Source organism: Typopeltis vanoorti, chromosome 21 (genome assembly GCF_054136105.1).
Source record: "Typopeltis vanoorti isolate ZY-2024b chromosome 21, IOZ_Tvanoo_1.0, whole genome shotgun sequence".
Lineage (NCBI taxonomy): Eukaryota > Metazoa > Arthropoda > Arachnida > Uropygi > Thelyphonidae > Typopeltis > Typopeltis vanoorti.
In genome coordinates this window covers 75089708-75107210 of record NC_143569.1, presented here as the reverse complement: position 1 = coordinate 75107210, position 17503 = coordinate 75089708, and the positions used below count along the sequence as shown (strand labels likewise).

At 33.9% G+C, this 17503-nt stretch overlaps 1 protein-coding gene across 1 annotated transcript in view; it reads right to left on the bottom strand.

Annotated features, from left to right (window-relative positions):
• Positions 1-3158: 3158 nt before the first annotated feature.
• Positions 3159-17503, bottom strand: part of LOC150094983 (uncharacterized) — a 45740-nt gene continuing 31395 nt past the window's right edge. Inside the window, exon 9 of the mRNA XM_090411165.1 lies at positions 3159-3317. Coding sequence (XP_090267291.1) covers positions 3159-3317 — 159 coding nt within the window. The remainder of the gene's footprint in view (positions 3318-17503) is intronic.

The window sequence follows — 17503 nt, the reverse complement described above, 5'->3', positions numbered from 1 at the left end:
GTCCTTTAAAGGCCATAGTTTTTGATTTTTCCGTTGATATTATCATACCATAATCTTTGGATATCTCATTTAGATCTAAAATAGCTTTCTGTAGTTTATCTTCAGAATTTGTAATTATTATTTGGTCGTCGGCAAAAAGAAGAGTGTTTAAGTTCACCGTAGGAGAAAGTTTAATACCTTGATGGAAATTTTTATTCCATTTTATTATTATTTCATTTAAGTAGATATTAAAACGAGTTGCTGAGAAGGGACATCCCTGTTTCCCTTGGTTTATCTCTCTCATATATGATAGCTCATAATTTAATCTTATTTGTATTTTATTATTTTCATATATACTAATGATAGCTTTTAGGATATTATTTAGTATCTGTTTTTCATTTAATATGTTAAATAAAATGCTTCTTTTAATTTTGTGAAATGCTTTTTCAAAGTCAATAAATGCAATATGCGTTTCTAAATTGTATTCTCTTCTTTACTCTATTATTAATTTTAGGCTAAAGGCTAAGGCTAAAGATGATCATCCTTTTCTAAACCCATTCTGTACTTCTAAAATAAAGTTTTCGGAATATTTCATTAGTTTGCTATTTAAAATTCTGCTATATATTTTGTAACAGGAATTTAGTATACTGATACCTCTATAGTTTTTAGGTCATCTCTATTACCTTTTTTAAAGATAGGAATCGCAATTGCTTTTTTCCATTCTATTGGGGGATTACCAGTTGTATAAAGTTTATTTAAAAATAATAGGAGTCTTTCTTTGAATCTTGTCCCTGCATATTTATACAGTTCTGAACCTAGTTTATCTTCTCCAGGTGATTTTCCGTTTCGTGTTTCTTTCAGGCTGATTTGTAATTCTTCTTCAGTTATTTCCTTTTCATTTTCGTTAATTGTTTGCCAGTTGTCTTTTTTTAAATATTTGTCTGTCCACAGTTCTGTGTAGTAATTTAGAAATTCTTCTAATTTCAATTCAGTGTTTAATTTTATGTTTTCTTTGGTATCTGCATTTAGGTGTTTCAAAATCTTATATACATTGGGTCTTATTTTATATAAATCATGTTCTAAATTAGAAACAAATTTGTTCCATGATTCTCTGTCTTTTTCTGACTTCTCTTTTATCTATGGCTTTTATTCTTTTATATTCTATTTCATCTTCTAATCTTTTACTGCTTAACCATTTGTGATTGGTTTCTTATTTCGTTTGCTTATTTCTTTGATTGTATCATCCCAGATCTTCAGTGTTTTTCTTTTATTGGATTTTTTGGTCTTTCCTAAGCTTTCATTTGATGCTGCATTTAGTATCGTTTTTATATTCAGCCATTCTATTTCTTCATTTTATTTTATTTTATCTAGATATTGGTTAATTCTTTGTTCATATAGCCATTGTGCATTTGTGTCATTCAATAGTCTAGTTTTATAAACAAATGTTTCAATTTTTCTTTCTGTTTTTGTTTCTGTTCTGAGCTCTGCTCGCATAATATCACCAAGTACGTCAACTTCTGTTTAGCGATCATCGTCTCCAAGGAGCATTCTCTCGTTATACTCTCTAAAATCTTCTTTGTCGTTCATTCTTGCAACCGTGCCGCACTCTTTTTTCCACCCTAACACTGTCTGTTTCCCAAAAGACTGTTTTTTTCTGCAGCTTCTTGGTTGTCTTATACAGCTCTCTCATCAATAGAATTAGACGTTCAGATATTTCCACTGATCAAATTACAAACCAGATTCTGTTGTGATCCACGCAATCAAATCCTTTATTATAATCAATACAACAGATGGATTCTGAAATTCTTTTGTTCTTTCCATAATCAATTCACGTTTGGCATCTGATCTCTAGTTCCTCTACCTCTCCTAAAGCATTGCTGTTCTTGTGGCATTTCCCTATTCACATATGGCTCTAACTTGTGTTGGATCACTTTCAGTATAACTTTACTGGCATGTGAAATTAAAACGATGTTTCTATAATTCTCACAATCCCTGGTAGTTGATGTTTTTAGAATTGGAATGAATACTGATGTTCTGCAATTGTTTGACCAGTATTTTCTTCCAAACCTGTAGACAGATTTCGGTTTTGATATTCATTATTTCATTTCCAGATGCTCTCAATAATTCCACTGACCACCCATCAGCTGTAGAAGCTCTTCCAATTGGAAGCTGTTCCATTGCTGATATCACTTCACTCCACTTATCCTTATAATGGGTTCCTCAACAAATTCTCTCATTTCAAATTCTCCTTCAATATTATTATCTTTTTTCTACAAATCCTCTTTGTACTCTTTCCATCTTTTTTTCACTGCTTCTTCCTCCGTCAAATATTTCCCCGAATTATTGTTCACAACCCTTAATCTAAGGAAAACGTTCCTGTAACATCATTAAGTTTTCTAAACAGATCTCTCGTTCTACCCGTAATATTGCTTTCTTCAATTTCCGTGCACCTTTTGTTTAGATTATTTTCCTTATCTTTCTTAACCTGTCACTGGAAATTGTTCTCCTATTATTCCTTCTTAGCCTTTAATTTCAATTTCAGTTCAACTATCAATCATTCAGAAAAAACAGTTTAATGTGAATATTTATGTGAATCTGATTTATGTGAATGCCATGTGTACAACATTCTTTCTGTGGTTGAAAGCAAGTGTTCGCAATAAAGCAACTGTTCTCGACACAACACTCCAGCATCCTTTCTCCTGCTTCATTCCTCAGTCCTGAACCAAATTTTACAGGGATGTCTCGTTCTTGGTTCTCTCTCACCTTTGCATTACAATCACTTAATATCAAGATAAAATCTGTTCTATCAATACTGTAAACTACTTGTTGCAATCTACTATAAACTCCTTCGACCTCATCGTCACTTGCATCTGTAGTGTTCATACACCTGTATAACATTCACTGGATATACCTTTATTCGGATTAGAATTATTCTATCGGACACTGGATTGTAACACAAAATGTATTTTCTGTATTGTCTTCTAACTATGAATGCTACTCCATGTCTTCTAAGATTTCCTTGTCCAGAGTGATCCATCATGAAATCATGAGTACCTGTCCATTTCAGTCCACTGATTCCTAAAATCTTAACTCGAGTTCTCATTTCTTCCTTCACCAGTTCCATTTTTCCTTCATACATGTTTCTTGCATTCCATGTTCCTATTTTATGTAAATCATAGTCATGTTTTTCTGAGATTATCAGAAGATAAACTTCCAATAGGCTTTTGTCCAGCTTCATCAATCTTGTTAATTTCATTGGAAGTTCCTCTCTGCTCTTCCCCTGTGACCATTTCCATGCCTTTCCAACCGCATGTCCCACCTTCTAGCACCATTTCACACTGGTTCATAAGAATAAGTTAAGCTTCTATTCATAAGAATTTCTTGATAAAATTTTATAAAACTTTCAATAATCTACAGAAGTGGCTTGGCATAGCCTCCTGTGTTTGTTTAACCTACTAGGTAAGGCAAATAACTGGGAGATAAAGCACATTCTCACTGCAAGAGATGAAGCAAAGTAAAATAGGAAAGATTCATCCCTAGTTCAAAAATTCTAATAGCAATGGAGTATAAAGGAAAGAAAGAAAGAAAAAAAAAAGAAAGAAAGAAATAATAATAATAAAGAGAAGTAGGGACCAATCTACAGATAACATAACAGATGTATATTATATGAAATAAGGCATGGTCCGGAATCAGGTACGTCGGGTCAGTCAGCCCATACTCACTCATGTAAGCCATACAGGGAGGAAAACCCGTTGTTGGTATCAAATGAATATTTTAGTATAGCTGCGTAGTGACATAAGTGTTTTCCTGTTAGTATATTTTGTTCTGACATTGTAGTGTATAAAGCTAGTATCGTGTCTTTGTTACCAAAGCATCAGCTTTATCAATAATGTTGGATTCAATATTCACTTAATTTGAATAATTTTGCATTCCCGAAGTGAAAACCTTTTGGCTCTCGTTTTCAGTAGTTTATCATTTTGTACTGTAATTGTATTAATCTATTTTGTAATTGTATTAATCTGTTTAGAATGTTGTGTGTACAAATCTCGAGCGTTGTTATTACGTATCTTAGTACATGTTCGCATCATGTATATCAGGGATTTTATGGTGTAGGAACTATATCCGTTAACCTGAAGCGTTTGTTTTGTAGATGGTTTATCTGGCTCTTCCAGTTCATATCTACATCGAAGTAAATCCCAAAGTATCGTATTGTTTCAGCAGGAGAGGTGGTAGTGATTGTACTGTTCTGTGTTTTTTTTTATGTTGGAGAGTAAATGTTGAATGGTTATATATATATATATATATATATATATATATATATATATATATATATATATATATATATATATATATATATATATATATATATATATATATATATATAGAGAGAGAGAGAGAGAGAGAGAGAGAGAGAGAGAGAGAGAGAGAGAGAGAGATCAGGTGTTATATATATATATATATATATATATATATATATATATATATATATATATATATAGATATAGATGAGCAGATTTGCAGATTTATATCATGCTGTATATTTGTTTGGGCCATGCTTGCATTATTATGAATGGTTATTATAGCTGTGTCTTCTGCATATTGGAAGATCTTGCCTTTGAGAGGTAGCTGGTTCATATCGTGCATATTGATATTATTATTATTATTATTATTATTATTATATTTCGGGTGACTCCAGGAGTCCTTAGACTCATCGAGGGAGGCCCTAAACATCATGTTCACACAACTATGCGATTACATTCTCACAGTATCTATCATACCTTGCCTTGAACTCGTTCACCGTAATAGCACCCACAACAGACTCTGGCAGCTTATTCCACTCATTTACCACTCTAAAAGTAAAGAACCCAGCTCTAACACCCCTGCTAACCACACTCTTGCCTAGCTTCCATAGATGTCCCCTAGTTCTCCCACTACCAGTCCTGATCTCAAAAATAGCCTCTGAATTAATCCTATAGAATCCCTTCAGCAATTTGAATGTCTCAATCATATCTCCCCTTTTCCGCCTATCAACTAGTTTCTGCAACCCACAAATCTTCAACCTGTTCTCATATAGTTCATTCCATAGACCTGTTATCATCTTAGTCACTCGTCTCTGGATCCTCTCCACCTCCTCCCCATCACGAAGGAACCTAGGTGACCAAATATGGGCACAGTAGTCGAGATGAGGTCTTATCAAGGCTCGGTACAGAGGTACAATAACTTGCTTGTCTCTGCTCGTCAAGGTATTTTTCAACAACCAAGTGAGTTAATGAGCTGATTTAGCTACTTTTGCAATGTGTCCCCTAAACTTCATCTCCCTATCCACCAACACTCCCAAGTCCCTGGCCTCATCAATCTCTTGGGGTACAGTTCCACCAATGTTGTATACTGCTGCTAATCTTTTCATCCCAAAATGCATAACCTTACATTTTGTCACATTAAATTGACATCCATTCTCCTTAGCCCAGAACTCCAATCTATCTAAGTCATCCTGCAAGACTTTTACATCTTCTGCATTCACTATTGCCCTACCCAACTTTGCATCATCAGCGAACAAATGAACTGTTCCACTTAGATCCTTCCCTATATCGTTAATGATTAAACAGCAGTGGTCCAAACAGAACCTTGCGGCACACCACTAGTCACAGGCCGTCTTTTGGACTCTACTCCTGAATCAACTACTCTTTGATATCTCTCCATCAACCAACCACCTATCCATCTCACCAACACTAATTTTAAAATATTAAATAGAGTTGGAGAAAAAACAACTCTCCCCGGCACTACTCATATTACTGGTAACTCTCTAATACAGATTGACTCCATGCGGGTGATTTGTTTTGTATTTTGAAAGTCGTTTCTAAACCACGTGTGCAGAGGCCCATCTATTCCAACATGTCTTGGCTTTTCTAATAAGGTTTGATGTTTAGTGTGTCGAATGTTTTAGTCAAATCGATAAAGACTGCCATGACCATTTTGTTTTATCTAAAGCAGAATTAATTGTAAGCAGGGACAACATCTCTCTTCCAAGAGAGAAGTTGTTCGCTAATTCTTCTAAAACCGTACTGTGCTTTGGGGACAATATGAAACTTCTTTTGTAGATGTTGACTATTTCTTTGTCTATTATTATTTTGTGTTGATTTTTCAGATGTGAAGCATCGCATAAGCCGTGAAGTAATGGTCTTCTACTTTGCATTTTATTTCTGCTGCGGTGTTACTTTTTTGGTCATGCCCAAACGTTTACATGATCTAAACAAGAAGCAGCGATAATATTTTCGATTACTTCTTCTCTTGTGTATGACGTTCTAGTTGGTATTAGGTTATATCTCGATAGAAGTTGAGTATTATTCTTGGCTTGAGAGCCAATAATTTAGTTTATGATAATTGCATCAAGTTTCGTGGCCTATAAATAGCATTTATTATTAAGAGGTGCTGTTGATAGGCAGTATTAATAATTTCGATGCGAAGGATTTAAGCATGTTCAAACTTATAAACATTTTCTTTTGCTATTAATTTATGTTTGGTAAATATTAAAATTCCACCCCTCTCTTTGTTTGTCGGCAGGATCTATGTTGTTGAAATCCTGGAATTTGAAAGATAGTTACGCCATGATTAGTAACAGATACTTCCATTAGGACCAATCCATCAATAACACCAGTATAATCCTTGAGATAAATCTGCAACATTAAACAATGTTTTCGAATGCTTCTGATGTTAATATTTAGAATGGAGAATCCCCTCGTTTGATCTATATATTGCTTCCATGTGTCCAGCTGGTCAAAAGTAAACTTACTGATATAGTCTGGTGTTAATGGTGTTAAATACCCAGATGGAAAGATTGATGTATTATCTTGCGATACATTCAAGTCATTGGCAACTGTTTTTTTTTTGTTGTTGTTGTTTTGTTTCAGTCTGCTGGCTTTTATGAGATTATCTCTTGCGAACTTGCTTATACGACGAACTAAAACAGGAGTGGCTCCTGGCAAGGCTTGACTTTTGATTTTCTGGAGAATTCTGATTTACAGCCTGAATGCTTAGGCTGCAGAGGGATATCAGTTGTATGGCCTAACTTTAAAATTACGTCCTTGAGATTTTCTGTAAGACTAGTTTCAGGGAGACCATTTATGACAAGATCTTCTTTATACTTTTGCTGATTTAAAAGCTCATCTTGTTTTTAAAGAACTTTTTGACGTAGTTCTGATGTCTCTTGATAAATTATGTTGCCTGTCAGTTAGTATATTAGCACTAATTTCGATATCCTTTACAGATTGCAAGAATTCTTCCATTGTTAAATTATTATAACTGACGAAATTATCATACTCGCTTTTTTTTTAATTGTTCATTGCCTTATCGAAGAATTATTGGAGAAAGGCTATTAGGCTGGCTTTTATATTTTCTAAACTATTTTCTATGTAGTATGGTACAGATTTCTATATAGTATACTTAAAGAATTCAAAATATAGGACTTGCCTTTTTTATTTATTTCATTTTCTGTTGAGCTCGTCTAATTCTGCCTCTGGTAAAATGGGCTGCGTTGTTTATTTATATCCTAGGGGGGGGCTGCATTTCTTTCTTCTCCTTGCAGTATAGGCACTTCCTTTTCTGGCGTTCTGCATTGGATTTATGTTGTCAAGTTGTTCCTGAAAGGCGGACACATGTAAAATAGGGATGCCTAAGGCATTTCCCACACGTTATATGATTTCTTTCGGACAATAGATCTTTCAGGCATTTTTTACACTTCATGACTCACCTTTCTTCCCTTCAGCAACTGCAGTATGACCTTGTAAAAATGGCGGCGTTCTTTGTATTTTGCTCGATAGTGACCACAGTCCCCTCTGACTACAGCTTTCATCACAGAAAATTTGGATACTACTTAGCCAATTTCGATGAATTAGACATCTTTATCTTCAGCGTGACAAGCAAAATAATCTTGCAGTACTTTTCAAATTAAAGAAAAATGAGTGCAACCCACCTTGAAACTATGAAAAGAGAGCAGTAATATCAAGGTGTGAGCACTCGTACACCTACACATCACCTTATATCCATATATAATAATAATAATAGAAGATGGGAAAAGTATTGCTGATGGGAAGATGATCTATAGCCAAACAAAATGAGCAATTAAACAGTGGGTCATTGAAATAGAAAGAAATATATCTGAGGCCACCTGGTATGAGAGAGACTAACAATAAAAAATATATAACTCCTTGATGATGTACTCGCTTGTGTTGTGTCGTCCATCTTGCTAACTGATTAATTTATGTTGGTTAGTTGGATCTATTCATATTTCTTTAAATCCCGTTTTTATTTTGATAGATGCTAATTGATACTGATCCGAATATAAGAAAATTTATACCATACTGCGCCACCCTATATTCAGATTAGTCCATATGATTCCTGTATTATATGAACTAATCTGAATATATTTTCAATCTGAATATATATATTCAATGAGATAATTCAATTCTTTTACATCAACTTAGTTCAAATACTCATAACAAACATAATGCTTTAGGCATCAAACATTCAGCTGTCAATTCTATATTCTTCCGAATAATTAAAATGGTTCACACAGTTCAATGTTCCAGAATTTTACAGTAATTATTCTTAAGGTAGAAATCTCTAATTCTCTCATAGTCAATAAACACTTAATTTAATTATGAGGCAGTTATCGTATCAGGGGGAAACACTTTAAAGCTTCATACTTCGGCTATTTTTAGTAGAACGCCACAATTAATGTTAAGATATATCAGGCGGAGCTAACTCTTATTTCTTCACGCTGAAATATAAAAAAATGGACTGCTCTTACCGGGTTACACCTTTTACACACTGGATTTACTATAGGCACACTTAAACTGTACTTAACTATTACTTTGAAGTAACACTATTCAAAAGAAATCATCAGTAAAATAACTGAAATATTAAACATAGAGTTTCAACAAGTCTTGACGCACTCGTTTTAGGTAATCTACTTATTCCTTGTTTTCTTCTATGTATTTAATTCAGCTTTGCACCATCTTCCTCAAAACAATTAAAATTCGTCGTAATTTTAGAATTCCGTAGAAATATTCCAAACTGCCTATTAATTCCCAGTCCATTCTTAATCGATTTACGGCATTTCCCAAATCCCTTTACTGCCACCCGTTACTTCACTTCTTTCTATCCTGAACGCTTCTCCTCTCTTTACTTTCGTTTTCCAATTAAAATCGCTCATTCTTCCCGCCAAAATCCGGTTCTAGCCAGTCCAGCTCATATCCACTCCTTCTCCCTTCGAATACCTTAGCTCACGCTCCACACGCGCCATCTAAAAATAACTTCATTTCATTGACAACAGCCAATCAAATCTCAATGAGAAGAATTACATAAAATCATATCAGCAGTAGTCTATATATTTACATTCTCTTTCAGAAATACAAATAAGGAAATAATTCGTAGTTCACATAAGGTACATTAAATTTACATATATACAGTTTCTTACAATATAATCATAGGAATAAATTAAATAAAATGAATGACATTTTTATACAGAGTCCTTTTTGTAACTAATACATATTCTAGATTAAATAATTAAATAATAATAAACAAACGTAAAGTAATTATATGAATATTAATTCATAAGCAAGAGACTAACATCAAATAATATACACAAGTGTTGTTTATGACATGGTGGATTATGTTGGATTCTGAAAGAAGTATTAACAATTTTAATTTCTCTTCATTCAGAATCCAATAATATATAATCAAAAAATATAGAACTGCTTGACGATATCCTTGCTTTTAAGGAAGTCAATGGACATCCACATGGAAAAGCTATATCATGGAAAAGCTATATAGCTGTACTGTGTGCTTTGTTTTAGATGTATTGTTTGAGCGAAGAGGTTAACGATTTCCTTTCACGAAAATTACTTCTGTTTGTCTTCTTCTGTGAAAAGGGAGTAAGAAATATGTCTCTTTGCTGATTTTCATTTTGCAGCGCTGTTTAATACTGCGTTAATTTTCTTCACGTGGCTGAGTTAATCGCCTCTGTCACAATCAATTCTCATTAGAAGCGGGACAGATTTTTTTTTTTTTTTTTTTTTTTTTTGACTCTGGTGATGTTTGATTTATACATATTGTTTATATAAAGGAATTAAGATTACGTTTCTCTAACATTGGCTTATTTTTTTTTGTTTCCACCTAAAGGATGTGTTGATTAAGTCCAGTAATATACAGAGCAAAATATTTCAGATATGGAAGATGTCATCAATACATTGATGACATTTTCATGGTCAATATGTTCAATATGGTGTAAAGGAGCTACAAACCTTCCTAGATCATTCAAATAATCAACACCAGAGTATCAAATTCACGTCCGACCGAGATGAATGGCGTCCTCGCATGGTTGGACTTAGAGATCACTAGAATGCTTGAGTGTCTTAAATTTTCGATTTTTCGAAAAACTACTCACACAGATAGATACTTGCATGCATCTTCTCATCATTTCCCTCCACAGAGGTTTGGCATTATTTTCACTCTGACACATCGAACAAGATCTCTTATTTGAGTAAAAGAAGACCTTCAAACAGAACTCAGTCATTTGAAAAGCACATTCTTAAACAACGGCTATTCTTCTCGAAGCATCACTAAACATCTACATCCACGTATCCAACCTCGACAAGATGATAACTCCAATCCTATTACTCACATCCAATTGCCATTCATAAGCTCTCTATCTCCAAAACTGGCCAAAATAATGAAGAAATTCAACATTAAACCTTCTTCACCACCCTACCAAAGCTTCGTTCTTTTCTAAGTCGCCCCAAACCAAAACACAACCAGCTTCAGTTTCCAGGAGTTTATAAAGTCGTCTGCAACTGCGGTAAACCTTATTGTGGACAGACTGATAAGTCTATTTCACTACATCTTGAGGAACACCAGCGTGACATCTCTCACAAAAGAACCCGTGCAAGCGCACTCTCCAGTCATGTTCTTTTCTCCGCTAACTCTAATCTAGAAGAGCTTCAACACCAAATAGACTGGAATCTTACGACCAATATCTATAAATGCGATGACGAACTTGAGAGACGCATCGTAGAATCAAAAAGGATAGTTCTGGATCCATCACATGAACAACAATTTAAGCTACAGTTTGCTTTGCCTGACGCCCACAGCGCAGTGATTGAGTGGCGCTCTCGAATCAGTTGCCACTCACTTACAACTCACGCTAGTCCTGCCACGCGGACACCAGTTCAAATATGACTGTTGCTATTCCTATTTTGTTAATTTGAGAAGTCCATGTTTTTTACCTTATTATTTTTCCAGTTTTTTGTTATTATTTACACACCTGAAGAAGTCTGCGTTCCAACGAAACTAGTCGTGTTATATTAAAGGTTTTCTTACCTTTCTCGGTGTTCTTAGTCAGTATAATTATTAACTTAAAAAATAAAAAATAAAAAAAATAAATAAATAAAAAAAAAATATATATATATCGTATATTGGTCTAGAATTGTCCCTTGAGGAATGATTAATCTCAGATCCGTCGCCGTAGGTGCGATTTATTTTTGTAATCTGGGTTCTGCTTTTCAGACAGACTTCCAATCAGTTGTAGAATTCCTCAGGCCTACAGTTTGGAGGTTTTTTTAAGAATTGTGTGGTCTATGGTGTCAAAAGCTTTAGAGTATTCAAGAAGTGGTTTTTGTTCAGAGATAAGTTGTTTATGTAGCAAATATCTTCTAATAAGATACTGTTCCTTTAATTTTACGAAATTTTACAAACTTCAGCAAGCTACCGAAGACAAGATTTTAAAAATCAAATAGAAGGAAACACCTCGTAGAAATAGTTCTAGGTAAAGCTCCAGATTACATTGAATAACTAACCAATTAAATGTTTTTTCTCCCATGTGGAGGAATCCTATGCATGCCTTCCAGAAAACATTCTCCGGTTGAAGAAGCATTCTAACTTCATATTTCTCAAGCAATCCAAGAATGTCTCGATTGCTGTTTTCTTTCTCCTATCCTTTTCTACGTATTCATAAACGATAGTTCATTCATCGTCCACAAGCTGTATTCATTGATTACTGACAATACTGCTTAAGAACACCTCATTGCTTAATCAACCAAAGCAACTGAGATTTCATACTCAGTCGGATTCGACGATGCTTTTGAATAGAAAGGCTTTCCCTTCGAATACGTAAGTGAAGGTGACTTAGTGTCATACGGAGATGGAAGGATTTTGCTCAAAGAAATTCATGTTTTTCGCTTCGTATCAAAGCAAATCGGTCAAGAGAACACAACCAACTTATGGACCAAAATAGGTTATGACCAATTGCTTTATATTGATTTCATACATTGGTGCTATGCTTGCCTGGATAGATCTCATTGCCCTTGTATCATCATATGTCAACTAGCTAACCTAGCGCAATGGGACTTTCACTAAAAATAAGTAAAATACTATTATTCGTGCTATTTTTCAGTGGTAAATGCACGATCTATTCATCATCGCCAAAAACATAATATTCTATTTTCTGTCCAATAGATCTCACTTCCTCATTCTATTTTTCAACTACAATGCCAGCGTCTTAACCTTGATGGATATTAATACCTAGACTTGTTTTCCTAACACTGGACTATCGTATTAGTATTATCCTCAGCTTCCGAAATCTTGATGTTCTTTTTTCGAACAACGAAATCCTGCTTCTCTTTGCACTGGCATTTCTTGTACTATTCCTCAGTCCGCAGTATCTTAGAATACTACTGACATATTTTGGGAGGTGCACATAAAAGTATCCTAAAACTTGTAAAGTTTTAGGAAACTTTTGTGTGATACTCATGCGATAACTGAGCTTGCAATTTCTTATATGTACGGCTGCTAAAATTGCCTTGGCATATATCACATGGCTAACATTTTCCCGCTAATACGTACTCCATCATAGATTGCGAACACGTTATTATGTTAGTTCAAATTACTGATTAAAACATCCAGAAAGATACATTTTTATTCAGAATGAAACAAATACGTTAAGGGAATTAAAAGATACCTTCCTCTGTATTTAAATGCATCACGAATACATTTAAAATAGTGAGAGAATGAAGACCTCTACAGCACTGTATCTCCATTATCTCCTTAACTATAATGCTTGATACAGAGATATGCTGATGTCAATCATTTTCCATCAATTCCAACAGCCGACCTTAATTACTATAAATATTTTTTAAAGTTGGATTGAGAAATCAGAGTTATGTGGGACAATGACTTTTGTCTGATAATTGAATAAGGATAAAATTAAGTGGAATTATATCTTAAGACATCCTTCGAATATTTTGTTTTGTCAACCAGCCGCCAGCTTTCAATGCAATCAATCTTATTAATATCCTAATCCTGTGGCTTCCTCTCTTTGAGAGGGTTGCAGCTGATTACTAGGGAGACAGTGATGCAAGGTGATTTTTCGTTGCCTTCCTTGACGTAAGTATTTATGACTGTAGCCTGTGTGTTCACGGGGACGGTTTGCCTGCTTAAGGGATGAAAAACCACAGATAAACTGGCAGAGAAAACCCTGCTCTCTACGCCCAAGACCGGCTTACTTGGCAATGGCTGAGGAAGATCCTTAAGCCCCTCACGTCGTCGACGGGAATCGAACCTAGGACACTCTCCTTCCCCAAGCATATGGTTGCGAAGCGCAAAGCAACTAGGCTAATCGCGCGGCTTATTAATACACCAGTTTCAAAAATTTCAAAGGAAGGAAGAATTTCAAACATATCGGAACTAGGAATTGTCGTAGACTAGAAGAATGAGCAAATAGTTAAACGTAAATTATGCTGTGTGACATTTGCTCAAATGTTTTTTAAAATGTCAAGGAATTTAAGTAATATTTTGTAGACACGAAATTGAGCTTTATTGGTAACAATCAGCCAGTTTTCGAATCCACCAGCATGGTGTCATTCTTCGTATATTACAACTACTGTTATATCTACAGGCAATAACAACAGCTTTGCCCTGCATCCCCCTCTAGCTGCAGGGAAAACTGTCCATCCTCTCTTATTTTAGCCAATGTGCACAAGTTTCTTATACTGAATGTGTGAGCAGCTGGTACTCACAATAGCGAATATCACAACCCACAAAACTCTTAACTTGATACGAGAAGATAAGATGTTCGTGTATCAAATAGAAATGTTTTGAGCCATTCGAAATGGCGTTGTTCATGTTGAAATTGTTCGTGTCCAAGTAAATAAACAAATATGCCTCTTTTCATATTAATATTACCATTAAGTTGTTCATTTGGATGTATCGTACTTATAAATAAATTTAGGAAAGTGAGTGGATGTCTCTCGCCTAAATTTTAGGCATTTGTATCAGGAGGTACACTGTCATTTTATTTTGTAGTCATTTATATTTGTAAAATGAGGTATATGTCGTTTTGTTTTTATACAATCGTATTTATAAAAAGAAGTAAAGTACAATAAATAATTTTATTAGAATATTTTCAATGTTGGCGTAATCTCTGTTTATTTATTACAAATGTTATTAGTAATATGTATTATGCGAACACCATTTTCTTTTGTTTTTATCTGTGCGTTGGTGAGTCTTTTAATTTTTCGGTTTGCAGCTAAGCTTGCAATCTTTTCAAGATTTGCGAAGGGAGCTTCAACAAGTAGATAACAAACAAATGCTGCAAAGATTGTGATTGCAGTGTGTCCGAGGAATTCGTAAAACTGCAAAGGAAAAATAAATCAAATAAGAATATTAGATCATGATGTGCTTCTAAATATTTTTATAAACGTTTATTTGCATAAATTGTATACTGTTTCTTTAAATATCGTGTTGAATTATTCAACAACAACATATCTTCAAGAAAAGTAAAAGTTTCAAAAAATGACGTAATCTCGATTTTTTTTTTTTTTTTTTTTTTTAAGATTGGAACATAGACTACTGAGATGTTCGGTATTGCTGTTCCTAAATGAAAGTTGATGACGCTTTTTCAATAAATTCAGATTAAATCAACGTTGTTAATTGTAAACAAGTTTAATGGCTATTCAAATGTTACCAAAACTGTTCAGATAACTTTCAAAAGAAAATTCTTTTTTAAAATTATGTTTCTTCAAGTTGACAAATCTCTGTGTAGAGGGAAATATGTTAACAACTAGTGGCTTCTAACAGAAGAGATAATTATTGTTATCATTTATCAATTAATGTTCATGTCTGGTAGTTGGTAGTCCGCCACCTAGTGGTGTAAAATCTTCATATACATGTCAGTTACCAAGGGTAACATCGATAATTGTTCAGCCAAAAAATGTAGTGAATTGTTAACTATTTTTATTACAAGAATCATTAAGACCAAAATTCAACCTGCTTTAAACTGTAGTCTACGTTGAATATTTTAGTACACGAGGTTAATTCGTAGTATTAAACAGAAATTTATTTATGAAATTTTAAGCGCCCTAAACCTAAAGAAATAAAAAAAAAAATAGAAAAAATTGAGTCACTTTGTAAGGTGACAAATTTGAATATAATGATTTTTTTTTTTTTTTTTTAACTTTAATAATTATAGCCTTGGAATTCCACCGGAAGTATGCAGGAAGCTACAAAAAAATCTCTGCAACTCACAACGAATAATCTCTTTTATGAAAAATACGGATCACAGCTGTTTCTTATTAGGTAAGATAACCTGAAAATTTTCGCAGTTGGACTAGAATAGAGGATTTGGTTAAATGAGAGAGAGAGAAAGAGAGAGAAGAAAATGCAGCAAAGATATCTGTTTGTTACACTATTCGAGTGATTTTGACCAGCAATTCTCTTACTGCATCATCTAAAACAGTGGTTCCCAACCTTTTTTCACTTGTGTCATCGTATGTTACGCTTTCGCGCAGGCCTACACATTTTACTGCATAAGCTTCCGTAACTGATAATCCCGATAATCCACTTGTGAACCCCTTTTAAACCTATTTCTATAAATTGTACCGCTTGTTATTAAAATAGCTGTTTTTAAATGCTGATACTTATATTGATAATGATGAGCAAGCATTTAACAAACTTTTGATTTATTATTATTATTAATATTTATTGTATAAATGCATAACTAACGTTTTGCATTTTGTTTACTTTACTTGTTTTTCCACCATTACTGATTATTTTTCGTGTACCCCTGAACGGCCCAGCACGTATCCCCGGTGGTACGCGTACCATCGGTTGGGAACTGATGATCTAAAACAAATCTTACAAAAGAAAACATCTCATAGGTAAAAAGCAAGCAAAACAGTGGGAAAGAAAGAGTTTGGTAGCATTTTAAAACAGCTACCTTGTTTTTCTAATTACTCTTCCTCTGAAATTCGCGTTATAGTAAACGAACAATGCCATAAAGTATTAAAAATATCAGTAATGTTTAGCTATTTTTCAGCTGCACAGATAACATCCTACTTTCTCAGTACTTGGCTCTCTTTTTATATTGAGTTATGTTATATAAACATTTGTCATATATTTTGCCCTTCCTAGTTTTTGACCGGAGTTTTCTTCCTTCGGTAGTGACAGGTATCATAATTTGAGCTTCCTGGCATGAAATATTTGCAAACATCATTCGATCAGAATATCAACGCGTAGCTGATGAATTTGAAAGACGTATAATGGGTTAATAAAGTATATTTATGAATCATGTAACGAAAATTCGAAAAATTTTAATCGCTTATTTTAATGTATTCTATAGTCATTTATATATGTTATTTCATTGAAGGTATTGATATTACAGGATCTTATAAGCAGAAATACTTGAATTAGTTTAAGAAAACGGCAAGTAAGTGTGGAAAGCACTTTTATTTGTATGTATGTTAGCAGTCTAACAAGAGATAAAAGGAAGGTATGATCTTTTGTGAAAAAAAAAGTTTTAGTCCTCTGAAAGAGAATATGAGCTGCATATACTGCATAATACGAACAAAATTATATATGCCTTTCATAAATCAAAAATATTCTGAATTGGGAAATTATGAAGTATTTTTGTAATGCTAATCCAATAATCTACTGAATTTTCAAACTATATTGCATCACTATTAAGTTTGGGAGAAAGTGATCGGATTTCAAGACCAGTGGACTGTGCTTTAGTTCTAGTAGATTGTGTGCAAAGCTTTTAATACCTTAGGACTGTTTCTTCTTATTTGGAGTTGGACTCACAGAAGGAGAATTGGATAAATGCGAAAAGTTTTAAAAGGTCATGAGGAAAGTAGGGGAACTGTTGATGACTCAACTATATTTATGATCGTTTAAAACCAGTAGATTGACTTGATCTAATTATTGATATAATTAGTGAAACTGAGATCACTAATTATCAATCTGATTACTCTCTTTACAGAGCGAAGATTTCTTTAAGAGAACTCAGATACAACACTCCGATACTAGAATAGTATTCAATAGTTGGACGCATTTATGACTTGTATGGGTTGTTACATGTTTAGTGGGGAAGTTATGTCTTCAAAGAAAGAGAAAAAGCTAATTTTTCAGATACCAAACAGGCAATAATGCAAATTTTCTTATGCCAAGAGAAAGTTAGCAGATCAGCGTTTTCTGA